Source organism: Erpetoichthys calabaricus, chromosome 9 (assembly GCF_900747795.2).
Source record: "Erpetoichthys calabaricus chromosome 9, fErpCal1.3, whole genome shotgun sequence".
NCBI classification, from domain to species: Eukaryota; Metazoa; Chordata; class Cladistia; order Polypteriformes; family Polypteridae; genus Erpetoichthys; species Erpetoichthys calabaricus.
Genome location: NC_041402.2, coordinates 656,425 through 684,408, shown reverse-complemented (window position 1 = coordinate 684,408; position 27,984 = coordinate 656,425). Strand labels below are relative to the sequence as shown.

Genomic DNA, 27,984 nt, shown 5'->3' with positions numbered 1-27,984 from the left:
CTCAATGCTTTTGGTGCCCTGGGACTGAGCTGGCAGAGTGGACTTGTGACAAAGGTGACCTCCTATGACAGTGAGACATTTACAGTCACCGAGCTCTTCAGTAGGACCGGTGTGGTCGTTCAGGGGGTCCTCAGACCTTTGGCCTCCGCTCTTCACGTGTCGAGACCCCCAGGCATTAGCTTGGCCCCCCGGCCTGTCGCTCCTTCTCCTTTATTTCAGTTGCTGGTTTCCATTTCTGATAAACGCTGAGATGTTTGTGTTGCTCTTTGCTTTCTTTTGTTGTTTTCCCTTCAATTCAGCTTGTCGGCTTTTTTTGTCATCAAATAATAAGGACAAGTGGAGCAGACACGGCGGGCACGGGACACTGAAGGGTGAAAGGTCCGACCCGCCGGCGTCCTCAGTGGAAATCACAGAAGGCCTGGAAATGAAGAGGGGAAACCTAAGAATGAAGATTGAAAACGTCACCTAATCTGGGTGACTGACACCTGTGACATTCCAGTCAAGATGTCACTGTTTTGAAAAAAAAAAATCACAAACTGGAGGGCCAAATGACAATAAGACGAGAGGACCCCCAAACTCAACTGGAGATCTGCTGGTCTGACGAGCGCCCTCTGCTGTTTGTGCCCTGTGGCTGCTGCCCATCCGCTTTTAAGTGGTAAGGTTGGCACCGTGCCTGTTTCAACTCGGCTCGTTTGCCATCACAAATATCTGCAATGCACTTTGTGTTGGGTGACTCGAACGCCCTCTAGTGTTTGTGCCCAGTGGGCACCTTCCAGGTTTTAATCCCCACCAATGGTAAGGATGGCACCGTGTGCTTTTGAATTCCGTTGTCTTTGCCATCATGAGTACATTTGGCATTGAGATGTCACCTGTCACTTCATTTCAACATGTAAAACTGCAAAAGAAAAGGAAACTGAGCCGGTGACGTGGCGTGTGTTGGGGGGGTGATGTGCCCACCATGGAAACAAATGAGTGAGGAAGCCATCAGGTAAGTTGGTCACTCTGCGCTGTACACGTAACACTACAACCGTTACAACACACAACAAATAGCTGTGAAAGGCGCTATATAAATGTATTGAATTATTATTATATACAATCAGTGTGAAGAGCACAACACACGATAGATAAGTAAAGTGGCGCACTGGACGACACAGACGTGAAGGACACCCTGACTGAGCCATAGAAACAAAAGGCACTATAAAGAAGACCGACATAAAGAGTGAAAGGCGCTACATAGTAGACAGCTGTGAACAGAGACATGATATGGTGTTCTAGAAATGATAGATGAAAGACACCATAATACAAGAGAAATGAAAGGTGCTGTGCTATACAAGACAGATGTGAAAGGCGCCATATGACATCGGTCAGCGGGAAAGGCATTCTGGGATACACAACTAGGAAAGGCACTATAAAGGCAATAGGTGTAAAAGGCATTCTAAAGCTAATCGATGAATGACAAGGCACTATGTATCATAGATAGACAGATGTGAAAGGCGCTATATCACACTGACAGATGATAGATGTGAAAGGTGCTATTCTATAGACAGATACTTGTGAAAGGCGCCATACAACACAAATCAGCTGCTCTGCCGTCGTCCTTCCTTTTGCTTGTCATGGCAGCACCGAGCGGTCATGTGCTGCACGTCTGATGGTCTCATGACGATATGACTGCTACTTTTAATTCTATATACAGCAGACTCGTATGAAAGGCGCTATATAAAGTAGCTGTTAAATGTGCAATACAAGACAGATGTGACGGCCACTGTGTTAAATAGATTGGGAAGCTGTCGCACGTCAAATTCACTATAATAAATAGACAGATATGAAAGGCGCTGTGTAATAGATGGATAGACAGACGTGAAAGGCACTATATGAGATAGCGTGTTAAGTATTATATGCAGCTCCTGCGAACAACAATATAAAAGTGTGACAGACGCTATATGACATTTAGACAGATTCGAAACTATGTAAGATGAGCAGACATGAAAGGCGCTATATAGTACAATGATGATAGTGACTGCAGTGACACCTTGTGGTTTCTGGTAGATCGAGTGAAGTTCAACTCTTCTTTATCATGGCGTTTGGAAGAAAGTCACCGGCCTTGCGACTGCTACAAGTGCTGCGGGCTTTGGATGGTAATGAAAGGCGCTATACACAGTAGAGGTGAGAGATGCTGTATACGATTGATACGCAAGTCACTCTGTTAGAGAGGTGCCAGCTGGCGCTATATAAAGTAATCGGAAGGTCGTTAAACGCCGTACGTCATACAAGTCAGGAGTGAACGGCGCTGTGGTGGGCTGACCGGAGACGTGCGACGTAAGATGTCAGAAGTGGAGTCCACTTAGTGGACTGGTGAGTATGAAGGGACAACACGCGAGAGGTGAGAATGGCGCTATATGTCGCGATAAACCGAAGTGAAGGACTCCACAGAAGACGATCATATAACAACACTCGACGTGCGGTCAGCTCATGTGTCGTCTCTGCCCGTTGTCATCTGTCGCGTTCGGCGGACGTTGGTGACAGGTGTGAGATAAGTGGACCCCGAACACGGGTCAGTACAAGTGCTACGCCCCCTGCTGTATTCCGCCTTGCTGCCCTTTTGTTGATGACAGAATGTCACATTAACCGCAGCCTTTGTCACCCACTGTAGCTTCGGTGACATCTCATGTTATTCTTATGGTGGCCTGCACACACCTTGGGCGCTTTTCTAGCTATTGTTATCATCATAACGTGCCCACTGTCCCCGCTGAGAACCACTCCGAGGACCCAAGAGAATACGCTGCTCTCGACTTGTGATGCCCACCGCCGCGGGCGTTTCTGGGATCCGCGGGTATTTGCAGGTGTCCGGGTCTCGGCCCCCCTCTTACACGCCTGTACATCACATTGAGGGTTTGTGGCCGGGTTGTCCAGCTCCGCTCCAGGGGGGCCACAGTAGCAGCAGGTTTTCATTCTCACCATTTTCTTAATTAGTGATTGGCTTTGTTGTTAATTAAATTCTTTTAATTAATTTGCTATTTAAGACTCAGGCCCTAGCCTGGCTCAAGAACAGCGAACGAGAAGCTTCTGAAGCCCCTCCAAGGCGCCCCCGGGGCTGTCTGATGCAGTGCGGCGCTATACGCAGCGCCACCCGTCTCGCGAGCCCACGTCCCCCTCTTATTATGAAGGAATCGGGTTGGCCAATCAGCTTCTTCATTCTCAGTGCTAGGCGGGCGCTAAGACCCAGCGTGAAGGCGGCCGTCACCAGTGGGCGGGGTCTCCCGCGAGTTAGAGGATTGCTGAGCACGGCGGGACGGAGCGCTGCGACATTTGAGATCCCCGAGCTCCGCCGCTGTCAAATCATCAGCATGGGCGCCGTGCATCCGGCGTGGGACGGAGAGAAGCTGCGGAAAAATCGACGTGGGCTCGGCAAGCGACTAACGGCAGGGAGACGACGGCTGTTGTAACGGTATGTGTGCGCGTGCGTCGTGACTGCAGCGGGGGCGCGCCCATCTGTCTATTAATCTATCGATGGATCGATAACGGGTGGCGACTTGGATACCGCGGCCGGCGCCCCGCTGCACTGCATTAGATGTGGCCCTTGGACTGTTGGATGATCAAAAACGGTTTTGTACGGGCAGCTGATCGGCCGTCAGAGGATCTTTAGTTTATATAGCGCCCCTCTTAGTCCGTGGCGGTACAATGTGGAGGGTAAGCGCGTCCTGTGCTGACGTTAACATCAATCAGCATGGCACGTCGTGCGGATCGATTCGACGGCATTTGCCTTAATGAAGCCCAACGATCCGCCCGCCTCCATGACCGGCCCTTCCACGAAGCGCAGGACGGGTTCGCCCCCCGCTGGGGTCGCTGATGTGGTCGCCCTGCTGCGCTCCTCAAGTTACAAAGCTGCTCGTCCGGCTGAGGTATAAATAGTACGACATTTACTGGGCCTGCGCGCTCAGTTAACCAGTTTGGGTGCACAGGGGTCTCGACTGGCCCAGTTAGGGGGCTCGCGTGCGTCTTTTATACCGAAGGGCTGTGAAGAACCTCCATGTGCCCCGACCACGATCACAAGTGCTCATCTGCTTCGGCACGATCCGCCACGAACGAGCGATAGCGGGGGGCGTCCAGGTGGTCCAGCGGAATGAATCGAGTAGCGCAAAAAAAAAAAATGTGCATCGCAAGGAAACCAGTTTGATTGTCGTGGCCTACTTTACGGTGTGTCCCAGTAAAAAGAGCCCAGCGCGCACGCCACGTTGGGTGGCACAGACCACCAAAGGGATCACCTCCAGGCCGGCTGGAGGGTCGTGGATTGTTACGTAAGGCACTCGTGGTGCTGCTGCGGTGACCGACTGGGATCAATAAGCGAGTGCACGTGTGCCAGTGACATGACCCACATAAGGGGACACAAAGCAGAGGTGTCACAGCACGGCCTGGCAGGCACTCCTGTGTTTAAGATTTAGGTGTCACATACTCTGAGTAAGCAAGGTTGAAAGATGAGAGGCTATTCAAGGATGGCGGAGGGAGCAATGTAAATATTAAGGGACATACTGTGACAAAAGGTGACCTTTGACTGCCATGCTGAACAAATTGGTACAGAACAGAAAGTGTCCGAATGGCCCTGAAGTCAGCAGCAAAACTCACGGTGGGCAGCAGGCTGACTCGGCTTGACTGTCAGACCATCAGACCTTCCTTGGCTTCCAAAGCTTCACTTGTGGCCAGCAGGTTCCAGATTTGGGTCCCTGAATGTGAGGAGCTGCAGATTTGAGAGCTTTGGTTAAGTCCCGGGGTCCATTGGCATTTTCAGGTCTGAGATGGATGGGCATCCTGTCCAGGTGTTGTTCCTGCCTTGTGCCCAATGCTTACCAGGACTGGCGCCAGCTGCCCCACGACTCAGCTCTCGACTCTGTCACCTCTGATTGTAACAATGGCTGTCATACTTTTTTTTACTGTCCTGCTCCAAACAAATGTTCTTCTGCGATAACAACAGTCTGCCTGTCATTACCACATGAGCATTGCTAGTGGGGTGCAGGTGGTCTTCAGCCCCAGGCTTCATCATGTCACTCACATAGCTTGGCTGCTTTTCACCTGTGGTGTGCAGGGCACCAGTGAGCTTCACCTGAGAGATCTCCATCCATCCATCCATCCACCTTCCTATCCCACTTGTCCTGGACAGGACCGCAGCAGTCATAAGGCAGAGGGTAGGGACAATCCCTGCACACGGTGTCAGTCCATCACAGGGTGAACACACACACCAGTGGCCAGTTATCATCACCCATTCCACCCAACCTGCATGTTTCTGGACTGTGGCAGGAAATCCACACTGACATGGAGAGAACATACAAACTCCATGCAGGGAGCCTCTGGGACCTGAACTCGGGGGGGCTCCTCCCTGTGATGTCCCTGTGCCTCTTAAGGACCCTGTCATGTGTGATTGGAGGTTCACGTCATAAAGTTTAAGCAGGTCCTATGGTGACCATCTCTACAGGTGACCAGTGGAGTCCATCCTGACTGGCTGCATCACATTCTGAGCATTCTGGTCAAGAACATAAAGCCCTGACAAGGGTGGTGAAGAGTGTGACTGGCACCCAAGTGCCTTCTGCCCAGGACATCTGTGGTGCCCACAGCCTTAGAAAGCAAACAGGAGAATTGAAGCCGCTCTCCTCAGTTCTCCCTTCTTGCACCAGGAGACCCCTTCAGGAGACCACTGGGCAGCCAGTCATGTTACCTGCTCTCCATACTTTGATTGATTGATTGATTGATTTTGTATTGTGTGTTGGGTCATCTGTTCTGTTTGTTGTATTGAGGACTGGCCCCTTGACAAAGCATGGTGGTCCTTCTATCAAACTGCATAGTCAAATTTGGACAGGGGGTGTCCACGGTGCATGGATGTTGCTGATGGTGTCGTGATAAGGGGTCCCCAGGGGGTGACCTCGTTCTGAACAGCAGAGATGCACACTCAGAATGGAGGCTGTGATCAACAGAAAAGCCCAAGAGAAGATCCAAAGAGAGAAGCTGTGGAGGAACGTCGGGCTGAAACAAACTTCAAGACCGTGGAGAACAACCAAAGGGCGATTAGGAAGGAGAACACACCAGTGAAGTGTTCTAATAAGATGTGAGGTTATATAGCGCCCTGATGAGCAGATAAAGTCAAGGGAGGTGCTGTTTAAGTTTTATAACCCACCAGTGTGGACTCATCTGCAGTCCTGTGTTCAGTTCGGGTCTCCATGTTACAAAACAAAAAAGGAAAATGGCACCAGAGGAGGGCGGCTGAAGAGGACCAACTGAAGGAGCCGAACCCAATGGAGATGAAGAGAAGACATAAGTGAGGTGAGGCTATATAGCGCCCTGACGTGTGAAGTACAAGTCACTGGAGTAGCTGTCTAAGCCACCAGTGAAGTCTCCCCTGCAGTTCTGGGGGCAATTTTGGGGTCCACATTCTGAAGAAGACAAAGCAGCACAAGAGGAAGTCCAGAGGAGAGCAGCTGAGGAGGAGCGACAGAAGGCCATGAAGCAAATGGAGATGAGGCGATCTGAGTGAAGTTTTGGAAACTAAGACGGCAGTGAGTGCTCTGGATCCCACCTGGCACTTCAAGTTCTTCAACGAGTGCACGATGACACAGATGGAAGCTTAAGAGGACATTTCATATCAACGTTTAAAGATGAAGCGGACAGTGGGATGGAGAGAAGGACTCTGAGGACCCTCAAGTCTCGACGGGATGTTGATGTCCTTGTCACAATTGTTCTAATGCATACCCTGTTCTGCCACAGATGGGCAAAAATATGGAGGGAAATGCAAGGCCCGGGAGATGCCAAGGCAAAAGGAGTCAAACATACGAGCTCCTCATGTGGAGACAAGAGTCCCTTCTTAAAGAACTGGAACCAAGATGGGGTTGATCACTGTGGAGAAGAGTATCTGAGACCTTGGCAGGCTTTCTGGCAAGCTCATCAATGGCTGCTCCTCTTATTATAGAAGATGAAGCTCCGGCTGCAGAGACTTGACAGAGATGAGGGGGCTCCATTGTCCACAGCCCACCCTGGCCCTGAGCTCAGGTGCTTTTCTTTTCTTGGCAATCCCAGAAGGCACTGCACGCTTGGTGTGACCATCTTGAGGTGACTCTCCTGCCACAATAAGAAAGTCCATCTTCTGTCCCACATGAGCCAAGAGCAGCCACCAAACGTCATATAAGGGGCAGCCTGCTAGTCGAGCCAAAGACCCCGAAACCCACACAGACTGAGTTTGGTGTCCACAGTCCTGGACAGCCGTGACGTGCACAACGCTGGCCTTTATGCTGTCGTCACGATTCGTGGCTCCCCAGTAACCGCCGGCAGTCGACCCACCTGAAGAGGTGAGTCTCCCTTAACTGTTTCAAGATGAAGCCCAGCGTCAGGTTTTGTCGGAGCTCATGTGCTCGACCTTCTCGTTTGCTGCGAATGTCCCCTCGATTTGGAGGATTTGCACTTTATGGGGTCCTTTTGTTTTTGTGATCCATTTCCTGAGCCCTGGTTTTTGGTGACATGTCCCCTGAGGTGGTGACCCATCAATCACCATGTGGCAGGTTGTCCGAGTTCACAGATTCAAACAGCAAGTCCTCACTGGTCCCTTTGTTAACGCAGAAGGCAAACCAACACCAGCAAGTCCAATCCAAAGAATCATCAAAACACAGCAGAGGGTCCAAAGTGTAGAAATCAGAGAAACTCACAGGAGCCTTCAAAACTGGGGGGTCTCCTGGAGTGCCTCTAGGGGGACGACCCACCAAACACCTCAAACCAGCGGCGTACATAAGCAGGCCAGAGTGACCCTAACAGCATCGACACAAGTCGGAGACTCCATGAGACGTCAAACGTCATCGACGTGAAGCCCAGCCGGGAGCTGAGACGCGGACCTCTTACCTTTGACCTTTGACTTTGGCCTGTCACTTTCAGCTCCACCTGTTCTCTCAGCTCTCTCTCTTTGTCATTGTCACCGTTTCGCATTTCAACGCCTCCCGTGGCCAGTCGTGTGGGTGTGACGCATGACGTACCCTCAGTGCTGTTCTAAAAGATGGCAGCTCCAAGCAGCTGTCTCGTCCACATTTTGGGTTCAAAATAAAAAGTGTCGGGCTGTCGGTGACAGTTCTGATTTGTCCCTTTGTCTTGTGACGGCCCCCACTGGTAGTCCTCTCGCGTGGTTTTGCTTTGTTTCTTGGTAAACTTTGGTCTGGCCTGACTGCTGCTTGGCGCTTTCAGGGGCACAATCCAGTTCCCTAGTTGACTTTTATGGATGACGTTGTTTTAATGGTGTTGTGACCACCAGGGGGCGCCAGCCGCCCCAAACACGAGATCGGGCACAAGACAAGCTTTTATCTGCTTCTTCCTCGCTCGCCAGCAGCAAGCACCATCCAATTAAACACCCAAGGGGCAATGCAGCCCAGCACTTTTCTTCTTCTTCATCTTCTTCTCCCTCATCCTCATCATCTCCCCGTCTTCTCCACAGGTAAGCTTCGTCCTCTTCCTCTGTCAGGCCGCTGGCCCCTTATAAGCAGCTGTCTCGTTACAGAGGTCTGGAGATGGCCCAAAGTAGGACTCTGCAGCCACCGCAGCTCCCCCTGGTGGCATCCCTGGAACCCAACAGGGCTGAGCCGACCAATGCCAAGTCCCATATCGCCCTGTGGGACCCTGAGGGGCTGTTGCACCCCAGGGGGGCTGTCAAGTAGCAGTTTGGGGGAGATGGTGCCCTTCAGAGGTCATCTCCCCCTGTCCTTCCATTACAGAGGCGTCCCAGCCAGGTAATAATGCCGGCCCCCATCCGTCCCAGTGCTCAAATATTTTCCATCACACCTTCAGGGGTTTCATGTCTGGTAGAGAGATGTGTGACATGTGACATCAGGGCTCAGGTGGTGTTGTCCGTGTTTAATGAAAAGGAGCAGGAGAAGAGAATCGAAGCAGCATGTCGTCCAGCCCAGCACCTCGTTCACAATTCACATGAAGGGAAGTTCTAGTAGGTCGCCGAAATGGTCTTGAAATGCACACCGTGCCCTTTGTAGGGTGGCTCAGGTGACGTCACACACATCCCGGGTGACACCACTGCACGATCGCTCGAAAATGGCATTGCGCGACGACACGAAAAGACTTTTAACAAGACCTTCAAGGAAACTGAACAGCTCAGGTAGGAACACCCAGAGCAGAAGAAGAGACCACCAGTCATGGTGGGTCTGAAGGCAGCGGATTAAAATCTCCAACAGCAAATTGTGCGGTGGGCAACTTTGCTTGTTTGGCTCTCGAGTTCCGTGAGGTGACCTCGACTTTGGGTGACACGTTGAGTCTGACAGTAGGAACTGTGACTTTCTGGTTTGAGGTTGTGAACAGCAGGGGGCGCCACGGAGTCCCAAACACAGACAGACAGACACAAGTCCCACTTATAAGACACTTAAGCAGATTACATGTTCATTCTCTTCCTCGCCCTCCAAGTCCCCGAGGTGTGGCTGTGGCCTCCTTTTCAGTGACACACCTTGGCTTGTTGGAAATACTTCCGGGTCATACAGAAACCCCAAGGACCCCTACAGGGCTGCACTTCTGGACTCCAATTCCCATGCAGCCCTGCAGGTGTCCAAACCGGGACGACATGTGAGGAACAACACTGCCACCTATGAGTCTGGGGGATGAACTGCTCCCAACTTCCCACTCCCATTGGTCCATTCCTTCCTGAATCTTCCCAGCCAGGGCGGGCATTACAAGGTGTCCCAGCCGGGGAGTGTCCACAACCTGGCCATCCTTCCATTATTATGCCTTCCCATCAGAAACCTTCTGGCCGCCTGTCCTCCTGGGCACCATATTTGTGTTGGTCCCGGCCCTTTCCAGTTGTGCCCATGTGGCCTGCCGCTCTCCAGACCTTTGCTTTCTGTGGTCTGCCAACTGCCACCGTGTGTCCCTCTCAGCACAAAGTTTGTGTCACCCAATGCAAGAATAAATAAGCAAATTTCCAAAAATCAGTTGTCACAGCGTCAGGAGGCCAAACGAGAGCCCCTCTGCCCAAACCAACATGGTGAGAGGGTGGGCAGCAGTGCCATCTCAAAGATGGGCACTGCTGTGATTTCTTCATTATGGACACTTTGGCTACCTTTTTTTTTGTTGTCTTTTTATCATTTCTTCAGTAGTTAGCGGATTATCCCGTCCTGTTTCTGATTGATGACGCCACACTTTTGTGTTCTCGATGTCATTTTTAGGTCGCTCTTTTTTCTTTTTTCTCGTATTTATCAATTTTGACAAAGCTGATTGTTGTGACGCGAATGAAAGCCACTTTGATCAATTTCAGCCGCATACACTCCTGTGGTGAATTCATGCCAACATCGATCAGCGGTCACTTTGAGGAGGGCACTAGAAGACTCTGATGGTGGCCGCTTGACGACTGCAGCAGAGGAGGACTTGTGAAGACCTCCTGGCACAGAGTGGCGGGCAGATGGGCCCTGAGTGCAGGTGGTGCTTTTGGGAGTGAAGGCTGGCGGGAATCTCGTGGCTGACTGGTATGAATGGGCCTCCCTTCAGGCTCCTCGTGTATGAAAGGCACTATATGAGCAAACTGAAGACCTCGTCTCGTCTTTAACTGCCCTTGTTAGCCCCTTTACCCGCCGTTCAGGTGGCTTTGATTGATTGTGTTGTGTTTTTGAGTTCTTTGGCTTTCTCGTGTCATGTGACTTGGGGGCCCTTGGTCGTCAGTGTAGGCCGCAGCCTGCTCTTGAGTTTGGGTCTGGCCTGATGTCACTCTGTGGCCGTCGTCCAGTCTGATTTTGTCTGCTTTTATTTATTTAGTTAATTGTTTTTTTGAAGGGCTCTGCCGTTATGTGGGTGTCAAGCACATCGAGAGCCCGGATGTGATTTAAGGGACCGTGTGGCACTTCACGTAAGAGCCGAGTGGACAGCCTCAGTCCGCATCTCCTCGTCTGAATCCACTGGCGAGACTCAGCAGCCCCTCGTCAGCTCCGAAGTAAGTCACCTGACCTGTTGGGCGCTTTACATGCCGCACTCCTGGTGTGCCCGTGATGAGCGGGAATGTGGAGTGCGTGTCTGTGAGTGTGCGCCGTGCCAGACGACATGAGGCAGGATGGCATGAGAGCCACTTGGTCACCCATGTGTGTCTGCAGCGTTCTCACTTCATTCTACTGACTCCGCTAATCACTTGTGAGTTATATAGCGTCTGGCGTGCCACGCTGATCCTTGAGCTGTAAAGTGTTATGTCTTAGTGTGGCTTTAATGGGCACCTGTCTGGAGTTAAAATTCAGGGCGCTGTGCTTCATGGCCCAGGGCACCTGGACCTGCTGCAGCCATCAATACCTGATACAGGGAGGCCATCGACGAGAGGACGGGGTGCCAGCTATGGTGCCACATTGGCATGCTTGTCATTCTGAAAGGTCGAGCCCCTCTCTGCTCTCCACCAGAAGTGAGATTTAGGCAGCTGTGTGCCCAGGCTGCCATGTGTCTGATGCCCGGGTGGGAGGGGGAAGCCTCGGTGGGCCTTGGCATGGCACGGACCCCACTCGTTGTGCCCACTCGTTTGCCTTTATCAATCCACTTGGGTGATTCTTCTTAGTCACTTTTCTCGTATCAATAGCTGACTCTTTCCTCATTTTATATTTTTGTAGATTTCTTTCTCTGAGTATCACATATTTGATTGTTGGCTTTTGCAGACTCCTTTGATTAGGAATTTTATTTTTATTAATCACGTTGTCATTTATTTGTTTCTGTTTTTTATTTATTTCTTTATTGATTTTCTTTTATTTCTTAAGCAGACTCTTAGTATTTATTTAATTTAATTTTATTTGTATTAACAGACATATTATTTATTTATTTATTTATTTGCACGTATTCTCTTTCCGTGTATCTCCTTACGTGACTTTTATGAAGTATTATTGTTATCAGTCACACTTGCGCTCGTTTCGGTGGGTAATTCCCTTATTATTATTATTATTATTATTATTATTATTATTATTATTATTATTTGTGTATTTCTTTACTTGACTTTCTATTATTATTTCATTTTTAATTACATTTTCTCTTGTGTTTTTTTTTTTTTGTCCTTCCCTGTGGCTCGTGCCCACTTTGTGGACCATGTGACCCTGTTCTGCCCCGCCCCCCCGCCCGCTCTTCTGTGGTCCCTTGTGCCGCTGATAGTTAGTGGGAGGTGTTTGCCCTGAAAGACCCCAAGTGATGACCGATCTGTCCCTTTAAAAGCACCGCGAGATGCCCGGTCGAGTGTAACGAGGGGCCCTCTGCGGTCTCTGAGTCTGTGTGACAAGCCAAACCCACAGCGACCCCCCATACGCCCCCCTCTGTGTCGCTGTCAGTGGCAGATGGATGCCAGATGGACACTTTTGGTCGCTGGGATTCCCAGAATTCTTTGCCCTCCCCTCTTTTATCCGAGAGCCTGACATGACGTGGGTCACAAGCTGCCGTGCCCGCTGCTCGTATAAAGGGAGGAGGCCACTCTGCCAGGTAAGGGGGTGGTTAGGACACGCGGTAAAAGGCGCTATATAAAGGAGGATTACCGCACAACTCGGAGGTCACACAAAGGTGGCCCATCTGGACGAGGCTGAATGTGTCTCCGTGAATCTGTCCTGAGGTCGCCATCAGCTTCAGCAAATCAATCCCACGCTGGTGAGGTGGCAGGACGCGGTGAATTACCGGGGGTTTGAAGCTCGTTGGTGGCCCCCAGCAGAAGGATGTAGCAGACTCATTCATGACATGCTCTGCCTGTGTATTGGTGACATTCATGTAGCACCTTCCAGGGTGACCAGCGTCACCAGCCCCTTTAAAAACTGGTGACAATAGAATTGTATTTTTATTTCATGATGCCCTCATGAAGCAACATGTAATAATGAGGCTGTGTTCACCTGGCAGGTGTCACCACTTATGAAGGTCCTGCCCAAACTCTCGGGTCTGTCATAAAACAGAAACTAAAGCCACCATTTATGAAGGTCTGGACACGGGGACTCATTTGGAAATTTCATTGAAGGAGTTCAGTTCAGGGTCATGGGGGCCGCCGCCTGTCCTGACAGCACTGGGAGTAAAGCAGGAAACACCCTGGGTGGGCTGCCAGTCCTCCGCTGGGCACCCTCATACAATACAGGAGAACATGACAGCGAGCAGAATGTGCCACCTTCTCACCCACCAGCCTGTGTGCCAGCCAGAATGTGGCATTCATGTGTGCCAGCTGGGCCCTGCAGGCTGATTCCCACTGGCAGCGGTTGGCTCTCTTTTGACTCTCTTGAAGATGATTGGTCAGCTCCCACTGCTATAAATAATCAGAGCAGCAAAGGACAATCATTTAGCATAATGGAGTGACATCAGGAAAGCACTGGGGACACAAAGTGACCAAGACAGATGACAAGGCCAGGGGACCTCAATCTTCTGGCTTGGTGCAGAACTGTAACAGGAGCCACCGTCTGAGCGCCATCTGAAGTAACAAAGGACTGAAATCTCATGTGGTGACCTGAAAGGTGACAAAGACGAGTAGTAAAGTAGCGGATTGGGGGACAAATTCAGTTTTATGGTGCCTTTCACATCTGCCTATTCATCCACCTTTTATAAAATGCTGTCAATCAATCAATCAATCAATCAATCAATCAATCAATCCTTTATATAGTGCCTTTCACATATCTATCTATCTATCTATCTATCTATCTATCTATCTATCTATCTATCATATAGTGCCTTTCATCTATCTATCTATCTATCTATCTATCTATCTATCTATCTATCTATCTATCTATCTATCTATCTATCTATCTATCTATCTATCTATCATATAGTGCCTTTCATCTATCTATCTATCTATCTATCTATCTATCTATCTATCTATCTATCTATCTATCTATCTATCTATCTATCTATCTATCTACCCGTCTGTCCCTCTTACAAGGCGCAAGGCTTTTTCTTTTTCTTTTGCACTTCTAATGTTTTAATTGTTTTTAATTTTTTACGTATGATCAGCAGTGTGGTTTGAAATTAGAAATCCCTTCAGTCCAGTTCAGAGTTTGAACTTCATGTCCCATCTCAACCAGGTGGGACGTCTTAACACATAGGTGGTTGGATTTTATTGGCACTGGGGGTCTTGGCGCGGGAGGGCACGGCCCAGGCTCGTGATGTTTGCGCCTGTGTACATAGGAGACGTTAGCAGTAACACAGACCCCCAAACATGGACCGGGCGACCTCCAGACGAGTCTCATTTCGCTTACAACGTTTGAAGGAGCGGAGGGGCATTCCTGGTGGTTCTCGCCCACTGACACACCACCCTGAACACCAGAAGCCCGCTGACTGCTGCGCCACTTGACGCTCTTTTCTCGTTGTGACAAAGAAGAGAAACACAAAGTCGTCGCCGTTACTGTGGGCGGAGTCATCTCTGATTGACGTGTCAGTTGGTAGACCCCCGGTTCCCCGTCAGTCATCCCTCCTCTGACGAGGGCACAGAGGTTGTCGGGGGTGTCCTGTCAGCGCCTGTCCACGACACAGGACTGCATGGCACTTTATGGCCCGGTGACTGTCACCCAAGCGCCCGTTTTGTTCCCTTGACTTGCAGTCGGCTCCCATTGCATTGGCCTGGGATGCCCTCAGTGCTGCCCTCTGCTGGCTCAATGGGCGCTTTGCGTTGTTCGCATGCAGCCACCTCGCAGTGTTCAGTGCCCCTTTCCTCCAGACCGGGAGTGCCTCCTCCATTGTCACCCTCATGGCGAGGTGGGTAGGCGCAGGTGGTGGTTGGATGTTTGCAGACCTCCATTTTAAAATCACAAATGGCTTCAACGGCATTTGTCTCAGTCCTTCTCGAGGATGTGTGTCAGCCATATAGCGCCTTTCAGAGTGACACAGTGACAGTCAAGCAAGGACCAGTGAGGGGGACTGGACTGGCCACCATGTGCTTTCATGTGGCGCCTTTTCACAGTGATGCCACTCCAAGGTGTTTATTTCTGTGTTTCTGCACTCTGAGGGTCACACAAGGGGTCAGTCTAGTGCCCACCATCATTGTGAATACTTCTTACCAAGCGCCTCCTGTTTCTGTAGTGCCCACCATCCTGAAACGCTTTACAGGTTTGCTTGTGTTGAGAGTCACCTGACTGGGTGACAGCGCGGTGACACGCCCTGTGAGGGTGACCAGTGTGACAGCTGACTTTACCCTGAAGTCTTTCTAAGCTGAGGTCACCTTTTGTTTCACAGGAATGAAGCCCACCACACAGAAGGGGTGAAGATCCTGGAGGACTGCACGGGATGGGCAACACAAGCAAGAATAAGGTAGGCATGATGGCAGACATACATCGGGTACAAAACGGCCATTGAGTGAGCAGCACACAGCTGCAGGACCAGATGGGCACAAGCAGGGTGTGTGTTCAGAAATGGGCAGAGAAATGCCAAGGAATGGGCCGGCAGAGGGGGCCACAGTTTGAACCGACAAGACGTCAGACCTGAGCACACTGAGGGTCGGGCTGGCAGGTTGCAAGGCACCTGGGCACCAAATATCAAAGACTGCTTAGTAAGCTGGGTGGGTGTGTGGCACTGGGGCACTAAGGTGGTCTCTCTGTTGTATAGCGCCTTTCACAGCCAGTTTAGAAAAGAAACACAAATAAGGTGGCCCTGTATGATGAGTGCATGAAGAAACCTTGCATGGAGTGCCCATCTTTGGGGGGGGGCACAGTCTCGCCAATGCCAGGGGAGCCTACACAGAATCAGTCAGCAATGCAGTGAAGCCCACTGGAGTCAATAGAGGTGGTCAATCAGAGATGAAGGCGTGAATATTGGCAGCTTCATGTGTGGTTCAATGGCAAGCGTTCCTGTGGTATGAAGCAGAATGGGCATTCAGGGGGAGATGGCTGGCATTGGGGCATGGGGTTCCCATTTCGTTGCTGCCTGTTAGAATTTGGGGAGGGAGAAGATCAAAGTGTCGGGACTCCCACCATGAAGCTGATGCTGAGCTTTGTCAGATTGAGGATTCAGGATGAGGGGATGAATGGAGGGCACTGAGGAGATGCCCGGGTACCATTTATTAGGGTGCCTTAGATTACCTTTAAACCACCTGCAGCCATTGGTCCCTCAAAGACTGATGTCTAACCAGGGTGGTCTGCCATGGGCCTTCATGGTACTCTGATTCTGCTGCCCACGGTCTGCCCTCGTGTAAACCTCAGCCTTGCCCGCTGCTCCTCCTCTCTTGGTTTCTCATTTTTTTCTATCCAGTCTTCTTCTGTGATGTGTGCCAGCGGTCATTTCCCAATGCCCATGTTTGTCTGGGTTTGAGTGTCACTTCAAGCTTGTGCCTCTAATTTGCTCTTCTTCTCCTCCCATCCCGAGTGCAGCCTGGCCAGAAGATGGCAATTTTCGGTGCCATCTTCCTCGTGATGACGCTCCTCATCTTCTACAGCTCCAACAGTGGCAATGAAAGCTTCCGCTACATCCCGCTGAAGGGCGCCCTGGGCTATCACCTGCATGGCCGCACATCCAACTTAAAGCAGTGGGCAGATGGCGACGGCTACCTTCCGGTCTATGGAAACAAGGCAAGTGGCAAAGCGGTCTTCTCTGTCTCGAGCCCCTTCCTGGTGGGGGGGGGGGGGGATTTGTCAGGTGGCACTAACCTGGCCATTGCTGAAGCCGTGAACTGGGTGGGTCCATCATAGGATGGGGTGCCAGTCCACCTCAGGTCACCCTGTGACACGCGTGGCATGTGGGTACTTTAGAGGGCATCCCAGAGAATTGGGGTTTGACTTTGCTTTTTATTGAGTGTTGCACGTTATTACAGTTTTGATTTTCGGAGCTTCATTTCCAGGCCCTGCCTTGGCAGAACTTACTGCGATGTTCAGGCTGCCCTTGAGGGCCGCTGCCCCAAACCACCCCTTGGTGAGGTACTCCCCCGTAATTCTCTTTTCTTTCTTCGTTTTCCCAGACGATGCAGCTCCATTGTGGCCGATGTGCGCTGGTGACGAGCTCAAGCCACCTGCTAGGCAGCAACATGGGCCCGAAGATCGACCAGGCAGAGTGCGTGATCCGTATGAACGACGCGCCCACGACGGACTACGAGAAGGATGTGGGCAATCGCAGCACCATGCGCGTCGTGGCGCACTCCAGTGTTTACCGTGTCATCCGACGGCCCCAGGAATTTCTCAACAAAACGCCTGATGCCATCCTTATCTTCTGGGGACCACCCTCCAAAATTGGCCGTGAAGCCAAGGGCACCCTCTTCAGGCTCGTGCAGAAGGTTGGCATGGCCTTTCCAAACCTGTCGGCCTTCATCGTGGCCCCGACGAGAATGCAGCGCTTCGACGAGCTCTTCCACAAGGAGACGGGCCGAGACAGGTGGGCACCCCGGGTTATGTGAGCACTTGAGTGGCGGGGTCTGCTGGGTGGACATGGACAGGCGTGGCTGTCACCAGCTGGTGTCCTGTGACTCTTAGGAGAGCACGCTGGCATCGACCACAGCTCAGTCTTTGTTCTTCTGGGTGGTCTTTGTTTCATAGTCGACCCCAGCGGTGACGCCCAACTGAGCCTTTGGGTGGATTGGCAGATGATGAAGAATCTGGGCAGATGTGTGGGCAGCCAAAATGGGAAGGGTTTGAAAAGTTGAAAATGTGGGCTGTGAATACCTGAACCTTATGAGGGGGTCCTGGGGGTCATGGTGGACTGGTCACCATTGTCACATTCTGGTATTACAGCCTAATCATTTCAGCTCATCAGGTAACACTCAGGACCCCAGAATGACAAAGCGAAGGACAGCAGGACGAGGGGAATTCTGCAGATTTATTACAAATCAAAAATTGAAATCTGGCACCGGTGCGACTGTCCCGAGCCTCTAGTCAGTACTCAGCTGCTGCTCCATTGGCCGGCCGCCATTCCAGCCCGGGGGGCTTCCTGGGTTTGCATTGGGGGACTGTCTGCCATTCTTTTCTGCAGATCCCCTCAAGTATTGTCAGATTGGATGGAGACCACCGGTGGGTGGCTGTTGCCAGGACTCCCCTGAGATGTTCAAGTCCAGGCTCTGGGTGGGCCACTCAAGCAGTGCCACCCTATCTTTACTTTTAGACCCTTCAGCCCCAGCAGAGGGCCAGAGAGCTCTGAGCAGGTTCTCATTAAGGGTTTCTCTCGTTCCCTTGACCCCATCTTGTCCCCGAGTCACCGGGCTTAGGAGGGCCACTGGGTCAGACGTCCCGTGAAGAATTGAGGCCAAGCAGTTCCATGTCGGTCCCATCAGACCAGAGGTTTTTGTTTCTCACAGTCTGAGGGTCCTTTAGGTGCCTTCTTGCAAACTCCTGTGATGGAAACCAGGGACGTCAGTGTCACCAAACCCCAACACGAACACACTAAGAGCCCCGGGTTCAAATAAAAGGGTGTTTTATTCAACTCAATTCCTTCACGCAATACCACAGAGTAGCACAACAGCACAGGTTTCTGTCTCTCTCGGCCACACTGCCCTCCTCCTCCAGTTGAGGGTTCGCCCACGTCCTCCCAGCTCCGACTCGCCTGGGTAAGGGAGTGCGGCCCCTTTTATTAATGACCCGGGAGTACTTCTCATGCCAGGGCTACTGCCCGATGGGAGCACTTCCGGGTCATGTGAAAGTCCGTTGCGTCAGGGAGCTTGTCTCTTGTGGCACCCACTGATCCCAGCAGGGCTGCTCTGCCAGACTACATTTCCCAGCATGCCCTGCTGGCTTCCCACTGGATACTGATATCCGGGGATGCATGCCATCTTGAGTGGTGGGGGAGTGAAAAGCCCCTGGGGCTGTCCGTCCATCCCTTCTGGTCCTTCCTTCTGGGTCTGATCCCTTTCTTCTCCCCAGCCGGGATGCCTATCTGCCTGCTAGGAGCCTCCCATCCGGGTGAGGAACCGTCCCCTCTTCTGGCCGGGATGCCCATCCAGCCCATGTGGGATCTACACTCCCCATGGGCTTTCATGTGTCATGACTCCATCTAGAAGTTTCCACCATCTCCACCCAGGCTTTCTGGTGCTCAGCCACAGTGGCTGTTGGGTTTTTGGCCGCCTCTCTTCCCGAGGCCCTGATTGCTCCATTGGGCTGGTCAGGCAGCTCTAGGAGGAGTTGTGGTTCTTCCAAATGTCCTCCATCTATGGGTTTGTAGACCACTGTGACCACCCTTGGGAAGTTAGTTTGTAGCCTTCCACAGTCCCATCACTAAGCTCCTTCAGCCTGACAGCTTGGCCATCATCACCTGCTGGACCTTCTATAGTCGGCTGTGTACCTCAGCTGATTTGACCTCAGGTGGTCCTCCAAACATCTCATTGACGCTCACCTGAGTCAGACTTCTAGTGTCGTAGCAGAGGGTCAGAATGCGGTTTTGATTTTGAAGTTGTGTTTTTTCGTGTTGTCCTTCTGGGGTCTCGCGTGTTACTCGATGAACTAAACGATTTTAGCACCGGGCCACAACACAAGATGTCACAATGATGAAGGGTCTGTCAATGTGCGGACAGAAGCAATTAGAAAGGCTGCTAGGATGTGGGGCTCTGCAGCGCCCCCTACGTGTCGGCTTTGGCTCAGATCAGAGGGGGTCACATTTCAGCTCTGTTAGCCTCGGGTGAGGCCCCCCTCATCAGTGTGCACTTGGGGTCTCCATGTGACAAAAGAGACACAGCAGCGCAGCCCAAGAGGAAGTCCAGAGAAGAGCAACCGGGCAGATTCAGGACCACAGAGAGCCACGGAGGAGTTCAGACTATGAAGGGGGTCAGCCCTGGGGGTCCCAGCGGTTACTCTAAAATGAATTCTTCAACCACGAGACGGGGACCCAGGTGGGAACTCAGGGAGGGCAAATTTTACACATTAAATGTTAGAAAGCTTTTCTTCAGACAAAGGACCCTCGATGTGTGGAGACCCCAGGAGACCAACTAGGGTGGCGGACGGGATGTTGGGAAGCTTTGAGGCCCGACTTGGCATTGGCTTCATGAGACGAGGATAGGAATGGTGGGCTCGCTGGGTGGAATGGCCTGTTTCTGTCACTACTGTCACTACTGTCACACCCTCCTGTGAGCCGTATTGAGTTCCTCAAAGTGTACGTGTCTGCTGTGTCCCACACCGTAGTACCAGCCATCGTCCCCTGTAGAGACCACTTTACTGTCTGTGTGGGCAGAGACATTCCTGAGAAATGTGTGGATGCTTTTGGACAGGACCTTGGAATTCAGATGTACGGTCAGAGGTCCACCTGTGGGCTGGTAGCCAGCGAGACCTCAACTGAGGGGCCAAGAGTGCAAAACATGAAGCAGCCTGAGCCCCTCACACCAGGGCAGGACAGAAACGTCGGCCAGACCGAGGGTCAGAACTGCACAGGAGGAGCACCGAATCCATCTGGGGGTCTAAGCACTGTGGCTCAGCAATGGGGGACGTCAACGTTATCCTGTAGACCTGAAAGTCAAACATCAGAGCTTTGAACAGAGAAGGGTGGTCAGCGTTGTCCATGTGGTCTTCACTGTCCCCACACACGGGGGCCGCACTTTAGGTACAGACGGCCCTGCAGGGCTGGGACTCTCTTGTTGTGACAGTTGTGACAGATTCAGCCATCGAGCTCGTCTGTCCCCTTCACCTCGATTGTCCCATTGCGTCTTAATTTCTTCTCTTGTCTCTTTAAATGTGCTGGGTGGGGCCTCGGGAGGCGGGGCCACTCTGATGTCTGAAGTCGCGTTTTCTTCCATCCGTTTCTGTTTTTCAGACCACTGCTTGTGTTCGTGGGTTGTGTGTTGGGATTTGTCAGCTTTGGATTTCCTTTCAGGCAGACCCTTTTGCCCTTTTTTGCCCTTTTTTTGTCATTTATGAAGATTACTGTTTGGGTGGTCCCTGCATGCCAGAGTTTTATGTTTTTCTCTCCCTTATAAGATCTCTTGGTATATTTTGGGACTTTTCTTGCCTGCTGACACATTTAAAGCCTACAGGCGCCTCTTGAGGACAGACTCCTTTTTGGTGGCCCCGCGCCCCTTTTTCGTCCTGTCTGGGACCCTTCCTTTCTCTCGTTCTAGTGGTCTAACGCTGCTTTTGTTTTGATCTCGTGTTTGTTTTCAGGGAGAAGTCGCGCTCCTGGCTCAGCACAGGCTGGTTCACCATGGTGATCGCCATCGAGTTGTGTGACAGCATTCAAGTCTACGGGATGGTGCCCCCCTACTACTGCAGGTACGGGCCACATGCACTGCGTTATGGCACCCCCTTTAGGCCGTGGGGTCTGTAGTGGTCAGTGAGACCTCCCTCTGCCTTCCCCTTGATATTCACTTTAAAAACAAAGCCAAAAGGTTCTGCCATCTCTACTGAGATCAGGCGAGGCCCTGACCGCGTCTCCTTGTTGGCCTGCATCACCACGCTTGTCAGCTCAAGTCATCCATCTGTCCATCCACGCACCTTTCTGACCTCATTGGCACGAGGCAGGAATGACACCTGGACAGGACGCCAGTCCATCGCCAGGTGAACACGCACACACATGCATGGGGCAGGGTAGCCTAATCTGCATGTCTTTGGGAGGAGACCCATGTGGACACAGGGAGCACCTGCTCCAGGAAGCCATGCCAGCCACTGTGCCACCATGCCACCCTCCGCTCAACTCAGTTCAAGTTTACTGACACCAAAAGCGACGTTTGCTTTGCCAGAAAGACCAAGAAATCACGTTGAAGGTACGGAGGTCCACCTTCAGACATGAACTTTGCACGAGTCATGCAGACGTTGCAGGGTCCTGATGAGGAGAAATGAGGCCAACAAGGAGATCTGACCAGGGGTGGCACAGCCTGTCTGTGTCTCCTAAAGCAGAACTTGCTGGGATGTGGACGGAGGAGGACTTGAACCGATTTCTTTTTATCCCTGGCACTTTTGAATGGCGAGAAGTGGAATTGCGAATGCTGTCTCATAGGGGAGACCCTCCTGGTGGTCCCACCCTGTCAGAGTGGACAGCTGAGGCCTTGTCACTTTACTGCTCTCCATTTTGCACGTTGACGTTAAGATTTACATGATGACAGACTCGGGCCGATTAGAGTGGAATACACAATGGGGGCTTTGAAAGTGTAAAGAGACCTGGGGGCCATGGTGGGCCGGTCACTGTCTAGAAGCCACCAAGAAGGCTAATAAGATGCTAGCCTAGTGCCCTGATGGGTGTGAGTGTGCAGTTTTGGTGTCCATAAAGGACATGGAGATGAGGCAAGTGCACATCATAGTCATTGGCTACTTGTATATAGCGCCTTTCAAGCCGCCACAATGTGCATCATCTCCTGAATGAAGCGTGTGCCAGGATGCTCAGCACACATCAGCCATGAGGGAGTTAGGGGAGAATTAGGGGGGCCAGAATGACCAGGCCAAGGTGGGCATTTAGCCAGGGTACACCCTACTATTTGTGAAAGATGCCCAGAGGTGCCAGGCCCTCGGTTTTACATCTGAAGGATAGTCAGTGCCCATGTTTACTGCACTGGGGCACTGGGATCCAAACTGCTGGCATCACCCACACCTCCTCCTCCTCCTCCAAGTCGTGGCCGGGCCTAAGTGCGCTCAGCTTCAGGTGGGTGACCTGCTCTGAAGGTGACATGTGGCGGAGGTGAACCAAATGGGGACTAACAGGACGGGCCACTGAAGTTCCTAAAATGAGGACAGGAGCTCATCAGGTGACTTAAACAGCAACACGGGGCACAGGTGGGATTTGCACCAGTGCTCCAGAGGAGTGTGTGTGTGTGTGGAGTAAGTGGCCAAGTAGTATGCTGGACCTTAGGACTGCGAAGACCTTCAAAAATCAAAGAAATTGGGAGAATGGGACTGGCAGGCTGGTTGGGCCAAATGCCCTTCTCTCGTCCATGTTGTTTGAATGTTTCTTCCTCCATCGTAGTTTGCTGCGCTGCCATCTCTAGTGAGGGGCCAGACTGGCATCAGTCACAGTTGGGTCTTTGCCCCTCTCTTGGATTTTGGCCTTTGTTCCAAACTCAATCCCAGCTGTGACTCCTGACTGACCCTCTAGTAGGCGCTCTAATGCCGAGCCCGTCCTAAATGCAAAGCTGCGGTGCCCGTCTACCAGCCCAGTGCCAACCCTCCTTAGATGACCACCCTGACGTGCAGATGGTGCCCCCGTTGGACCACAGTAGCTCATTTAAGGTAGCCAGCATCTTGTGACCTAAATGGTTGCCTTGGCACACTGTGCACCGCAGACTCATGGAATAACGCGCCAGGTGGTCTGGTGGACAGCAGGACTTCGGGTGCCTTCAGTTATTTTACGATCGGGGAGCTTCTTGGTCCAGATGGCCTTCTGTCCTCTAAATTGTTGCACCATTTATAACAATGGTAGCATATCAGCTATAAAGACTCCGCTCTCTTAGACAGCAGAGGGCGATGTTGCTCCTCTTCAGATGCCATGACTGTCTCCGGGTATTCATTCCCATCAACAGTCTGCCCTGCTTGGCCTTTGAAGGTTTCTCGTTCTTCTCAGCTCACTTCCTCCTTCCTTCATTTTTGTACCGTTTGCTTGTAGTAAAGGAGGTCACCTGCCACTGGAGCCCAGCTGGTTCCACTCTCATTGAGCTGACTTACCCTCACCGAGCCACTGGGTGAACCCGTGACGGCAATCACTGTAGCCAGGGAATGCCCTGAGGAAGAGGGCAGCGTGGCAGCCTCTGAGTCACTCACTGAGTCCTGAGTGGTCCTCCACTTGGGCACACACTAAACTAAAGTCCAGGTGATGGTCTTCGGTGGTCAGTCCATAGACGTCTGTGCTACAGTCGGTCAGTCCCAGGGTTGCCATAGAGGGGAGGGGCCACAGAGATCCCCCCTTATATGTGGGTAAGGGCCAGTGGGTGACTCGGTGACGTGTGCAGACAGTTTTAGACTCGCCGTCCCACTGAATGGGCACCCGTGTGACGTCCATGGGGCTCAGTACTTGAGCCGTCCCCTGAAGTCGTCTGGTGACAGCCCTGAGACTGACCGACTGCCAGTTCCTGTACCTCTGATGCCACAAGGACAAGCATGCAGTGAGACGAGTGAACTCCAGGGGACATGTGGCATTTCAGAGGACTGGGTGGCATAAGGGTCCCCACAGCCATTAGGAGATCACAGAAGATGATCACTCAGTGCTGAAAGCCAAGATGCCTGGGGGGTAACACAGAGCAACTTTCTGAATTCAGGATCCTAATGGCACTGGGCACAAGGCAGGGTGCCAGTCCATCACAGGTCCCACTTACACACACACACACACACATGTTGACCCCCGTAAAGGGGCCAATTTAGAACGGTCAGGCCCAGACATTTGAACCCAAGGCCCTGAATCTGTGAGATGGCAGTGCTAACTGCTGTGCCGCTCTGCTGCTCCGCATGGCATCTGTCGGTGTCCTGCTATCTTGGCATTTCATGATCTCGTCGCCAGGTGTATTACAAGCCCCAGAGTCTCACGTCAGACTTTGGGTTTGGGGCAAAGGCAACCCAAGGACTGTGGAGATCAGAGGCCATGGGGCTCACCTGGTTGGTATTTTGGGCTGGGCAGGCAGACAAGGTGCCCAAGTGACTCGAGAGGACTGCTGGGGTGGCACTCTGTTGGTGTTTCCTCAGGTTATGCTGCCTCCTCCTGGTCACACCTGGCCACATGCACTGAGTAGTCGGTCCACAGATGGCCCACTCGACCTGACTAACCGCTGCCATCCTTCGTCTCTTCCAGCTCCAGGCCTCAGCCCAAGAAGCGGCCCTACCACTACTACGAGCCCAAGGGGCCTGATGAATGTACCACCTACATCCAGAACGAGCGAGGGCGCCGGGGCAATCACCACCGCTTTATCACCGAGAAGCAGGTGTTTGCTCGCTGGGCCAAGCTCTACAACATCACCTTCTCCAACCCTCGGTGGTGAGTGCCAAGACGGACTGAATCCCAGTGCCCCAGGAAGGGGGCATCTCCCTGAGGTGAACCGGCGACGTGACGTGCCAGGAAGGCCTCACTGTGCTGTCCTGTCCAGCTCTTGATGAACCACGACTGCCAAAGGTGCCAGCCTGAAGAAGCAGCAAGAGATGTGCTCGACAGCATGGGGCAGTCCAGCCGAAGGGCTACCATGTGCTGTCACACAGCTGAGGACCAAGTGTGCCCAAGCGTGTTCTTGCTGTTTGGAAGGGTGCTGCCACCCGCCATCTTTCAGTCCATGCCACAGGTGATGGGTTTGGCCACTTTAGGGAAGACAACGTGTTCTGCAAAATGCCAGGGCACATCATGACATGTCACAGCACACCCCCGAGTGTCACTGCTACACACTGAATGAGAACAAGCTGGCACACAAGTCCTGGGTGCTGGCACACTTTTAGGGGCTCACGGTAGTGTGGCCTTTTGTCTGCATGTCACTCTTGGGTGAAGGGCGTCACAACACATAAACGAAGACCACGACCAAGGGTGTGCCAACAGAGCTGCGCAACATCACTCGTGAGCCAGGCCACTATAGGTGCCCAGGGCTGTGTGGGGTCGAGCCTCTGTAAAGCCCGCCATTACACCTCCCGCTCATCACTCTAGGGGTCCTGTCCTGATGCCAGGCCAGCTCAGCTCTATTTAGTTTTTATATAGCGCCCCTTCACCAGCCCTGCATAGATGATCTGAGTCAGTAAACTGAATGATACGACGAGGCCCCAAAATCTGACGGGACCGTCACTGCCAAATATGCTTGAGGCCAGCTGGGGACATTGGGGGGGGGAGGAGGAGGCGGCCAGACTGAAATGCAAGGGTGGGCGGTGCAGCCCCTCAGTGCTGGCGTGAGCCACAGACTTGGGTGGGCTGACATTTGAAGAGGCAGGACAGACAGACAGACAGGGTCCTTATTGTCACGTGGACAGACTACTGACATCTGCTGATCTCATGCAGGACTGAAGTCCACCAACACAAAACCAAATGACAGGCAAAGAGCAGGCGAGCGCAGGACCCCATCAGTGACAAACGTCACAGAAATGAAAAAAAGTGAAAGTGACAACAATCACCAGGGGGGCTCAACAATGGCGGCCGCACCAGAGGTAAAGGGCCACAAGGCGGGAGCAGCACCCCGGCCATCAGAGCCCCGCCCCTCATGTATGTAAATAGGGTGGCATGACAACAAAGGACCGGCTGGAGGCGGAGCTTTAGGTACAGCTAATGAAGGCCTTGGAGGGCGGAGCTTCAGACATGGGTAGGAGTGTCCAGGGGGCAAAGGTTTTGATGCAAATTGGGGGAGCCAGGACTAAATAGTGGGCAGGGGGTTACACAGGGATAGGGGGCCAGCGGTAAATAATTATCTAAAGTGGGGGGCCCAAAAGTAAATATCAGAATAAAGGAAGGCCTGGGGTGGGGCTTCAGACGCAGATGGGAGGGGTCGGGGCAAAAAGCAGGCGGGGCCAGAGGTGAATAGCTGGCAATAGGGTGACCTGGGGGAGGAGTCTCGGCAACAGATGTGTGAGACCAGAGGTGAATGGTTGGCCACAGGATGGCCCGGGGGAGGAGCCACAGCAGCAGATAGGCGGGGCCAAGGTTGGTTTGGGGTGGAGCTCAGGCCCATTTCTGACAGCCTCTGATGGGCAGCAGGACAGGAATGCAGAAGGCCACAGGTACAAATGCCAGTGCTGCTGTGAAAGGAGCTATATGACCCTCTGAATGGTAGACTGCTGCCTGAACTGCCCGTTTACCAGCTAAGCCAACAGAGTTCTGGCGAGGCTGCTGATAAAAGAAATGCACCTGAAAGGATTCAGTCACACTGGCCACGTTTTCATGGCACAATGCCACCATGCTGTGCTCCAGTGTGCCCAAAATTTGTCTGCTGATGATAAAAGGCCTTGTGGCGTACGTAATTACTACTCTGTACATAGTGCCTTGATCGCCACGTCCTTCCTAAAGTCCTTTACTGGTATTCTTCCTAGAAGAGCGGGCACAGGTGGGTATTGTGTTGGGAGGCGGGATTGGCGTCACAGAATGCCAGCTGATTTTCTGCAGCTGAACACATGAATTCTTCAGAACTTTGGCGGATTGTGACGGCCATCCCAGAGAGTCCGGCAGTCTGCTCACATGTTGAGCACATTAAAAGCCAGGCGGCCGGTGCAGGGGTGCTTTTTACCAGCAGGACCCCCGACACATTCTGCCATTCAGACCCATTTTCTTCTTGCGTTTTCTGGCCCATCCGTGTCATCTGATTGTCCAACCTCCTCAAATGTCCAAAACGGTGCAAGCACTTGGCCTGAAGGGTGAAGCAGACAAAAGGCTGGTGGTGGCACCGGTGCAGGGTCCAGGACTGACGCAGGCCCCCTTTACAGGTCAAAGTTCATACACGAATGCCAACAGAGCAGCGGCGACAACACGTGAGTGCCAGCCCATCTTCATGTCTGCTGACTTCACTCTGCTCTTCATGTCACCGTCCTCAAGCTCGCTACTGGTCACCACAAAGCCATTAATGCCATGGAGCAGCGGTGGTCATTCAAGAGGGTGTGGCTGCAGTGTGGCCGACTTCTTTGATTGGCCACTGAAGGCTTCTCATGCGACAAATAAAAGCGCACACTTGCCAGTTCACCAGTTGGGCCAATAGTGTCACGGTGGCAGAAGTGACCACTGTCCCAGGTTTACCTTACTTGTCACTCGCTGGTGGGCGAGCCTCTCACCAAACAGCAAGGAGCACACGGTGGGCACCAACACTGCCAATAATGGGGACTTGCATAGAATGGTCGCTAGCAATGCCCGCCTGCCTGCCTGCCTGCCTGCCCGCCCATTCTCTCCGCTCAGGATAAGGGGGCATTTTGTACTTTTGTGATTTATTCAAAGTGACTGCCGCTGTGTCTTTTCATGCGCTTTATTTTGTAGTTGTTTTCTAACGAGTTTATGTACCTCGGTGGCCCAGCGTGCCCAGTCTGCCTTTGTTGTACGTCCAGTGGCGGCTTCATGACGTGGACTGTGAGTCAATAAAGCCATCGGAGGCTTCCACCGCTGTGCCTTGAGTTATTGCCCTCATTTGCGGTTTGCCCACTCTGTGGCACAAGCCATCTTTCATTAAACTCTCACTCCACTCCACACCAAGAACATGGAGGTTAATGGGGCACCAGAGCAGGAGGAGGCGGCACAGGTTAG

At 52.2% G+C, this 27,984-nt stretch overlaps 1 protein-coding gene across 1 annotated transcript; it reads left to right on the top strand.

Moving 5' to 3' along the window:
* Positions 1–3,239: 3,239 nt before the first annotated feature.
* Positions 3,240–27,834, top strand: st6galnac6 (ST6 (alpha-N-acetyl-neuraminyl-2,3-beta-galactosyl-1,3)-N-acetylgalactosaminide alpha-2,6-sialyltransferase 6). The gene is made up of 6 exons (XM_028809051.2): positions 3,240–3,445; positions 15,160–15,234; positions 16,290–16,487; positions 16,874–17,283; positions 20,985–21,092; positions 24,589–27,834. The coding sequence occupies exons 2-6, from the start codon at positions 15,211–15,213 to the stop codon at positions 24,773–24,775; spliced, it is 927 nt and encodes a 308-aa protein (XP_028664884.1). The 5' UTR covers positions 3,240–3,445; positions 15,160–15,210; the 3' UTR covers positions 24,776–27,834.
* The last annotated feature ends 150 nt before the right edge of the window (positions 27,835–27,984 follow it).

What these genes read in the sequence shown, in the direction of transcription:
- st6galnac6 (XM_028809051.2), top strand. Translation starts at nt 15,211, where the DNA reads ATGGGCAACACAAGCAAGAATAAG. An exon ending in GCAACACAAGCAAGAATAAG is followed by an intron (nt 15,235 to 16,289) that starts GTAGGCATGATG and finishes TCCCGAGTGCAG; the next exon opens with CCTGGCCAGAAGATGGCAAT. An exon ending in AAGGAGACGGGCCGAGACAG is followed by an intron (nt 17,284 to 20,984) that starts GTGGGCACCCCG and finishes GTTTGTTTTCAG; the next exon opens with GGAGAAGTCGCGCTCCTGGC.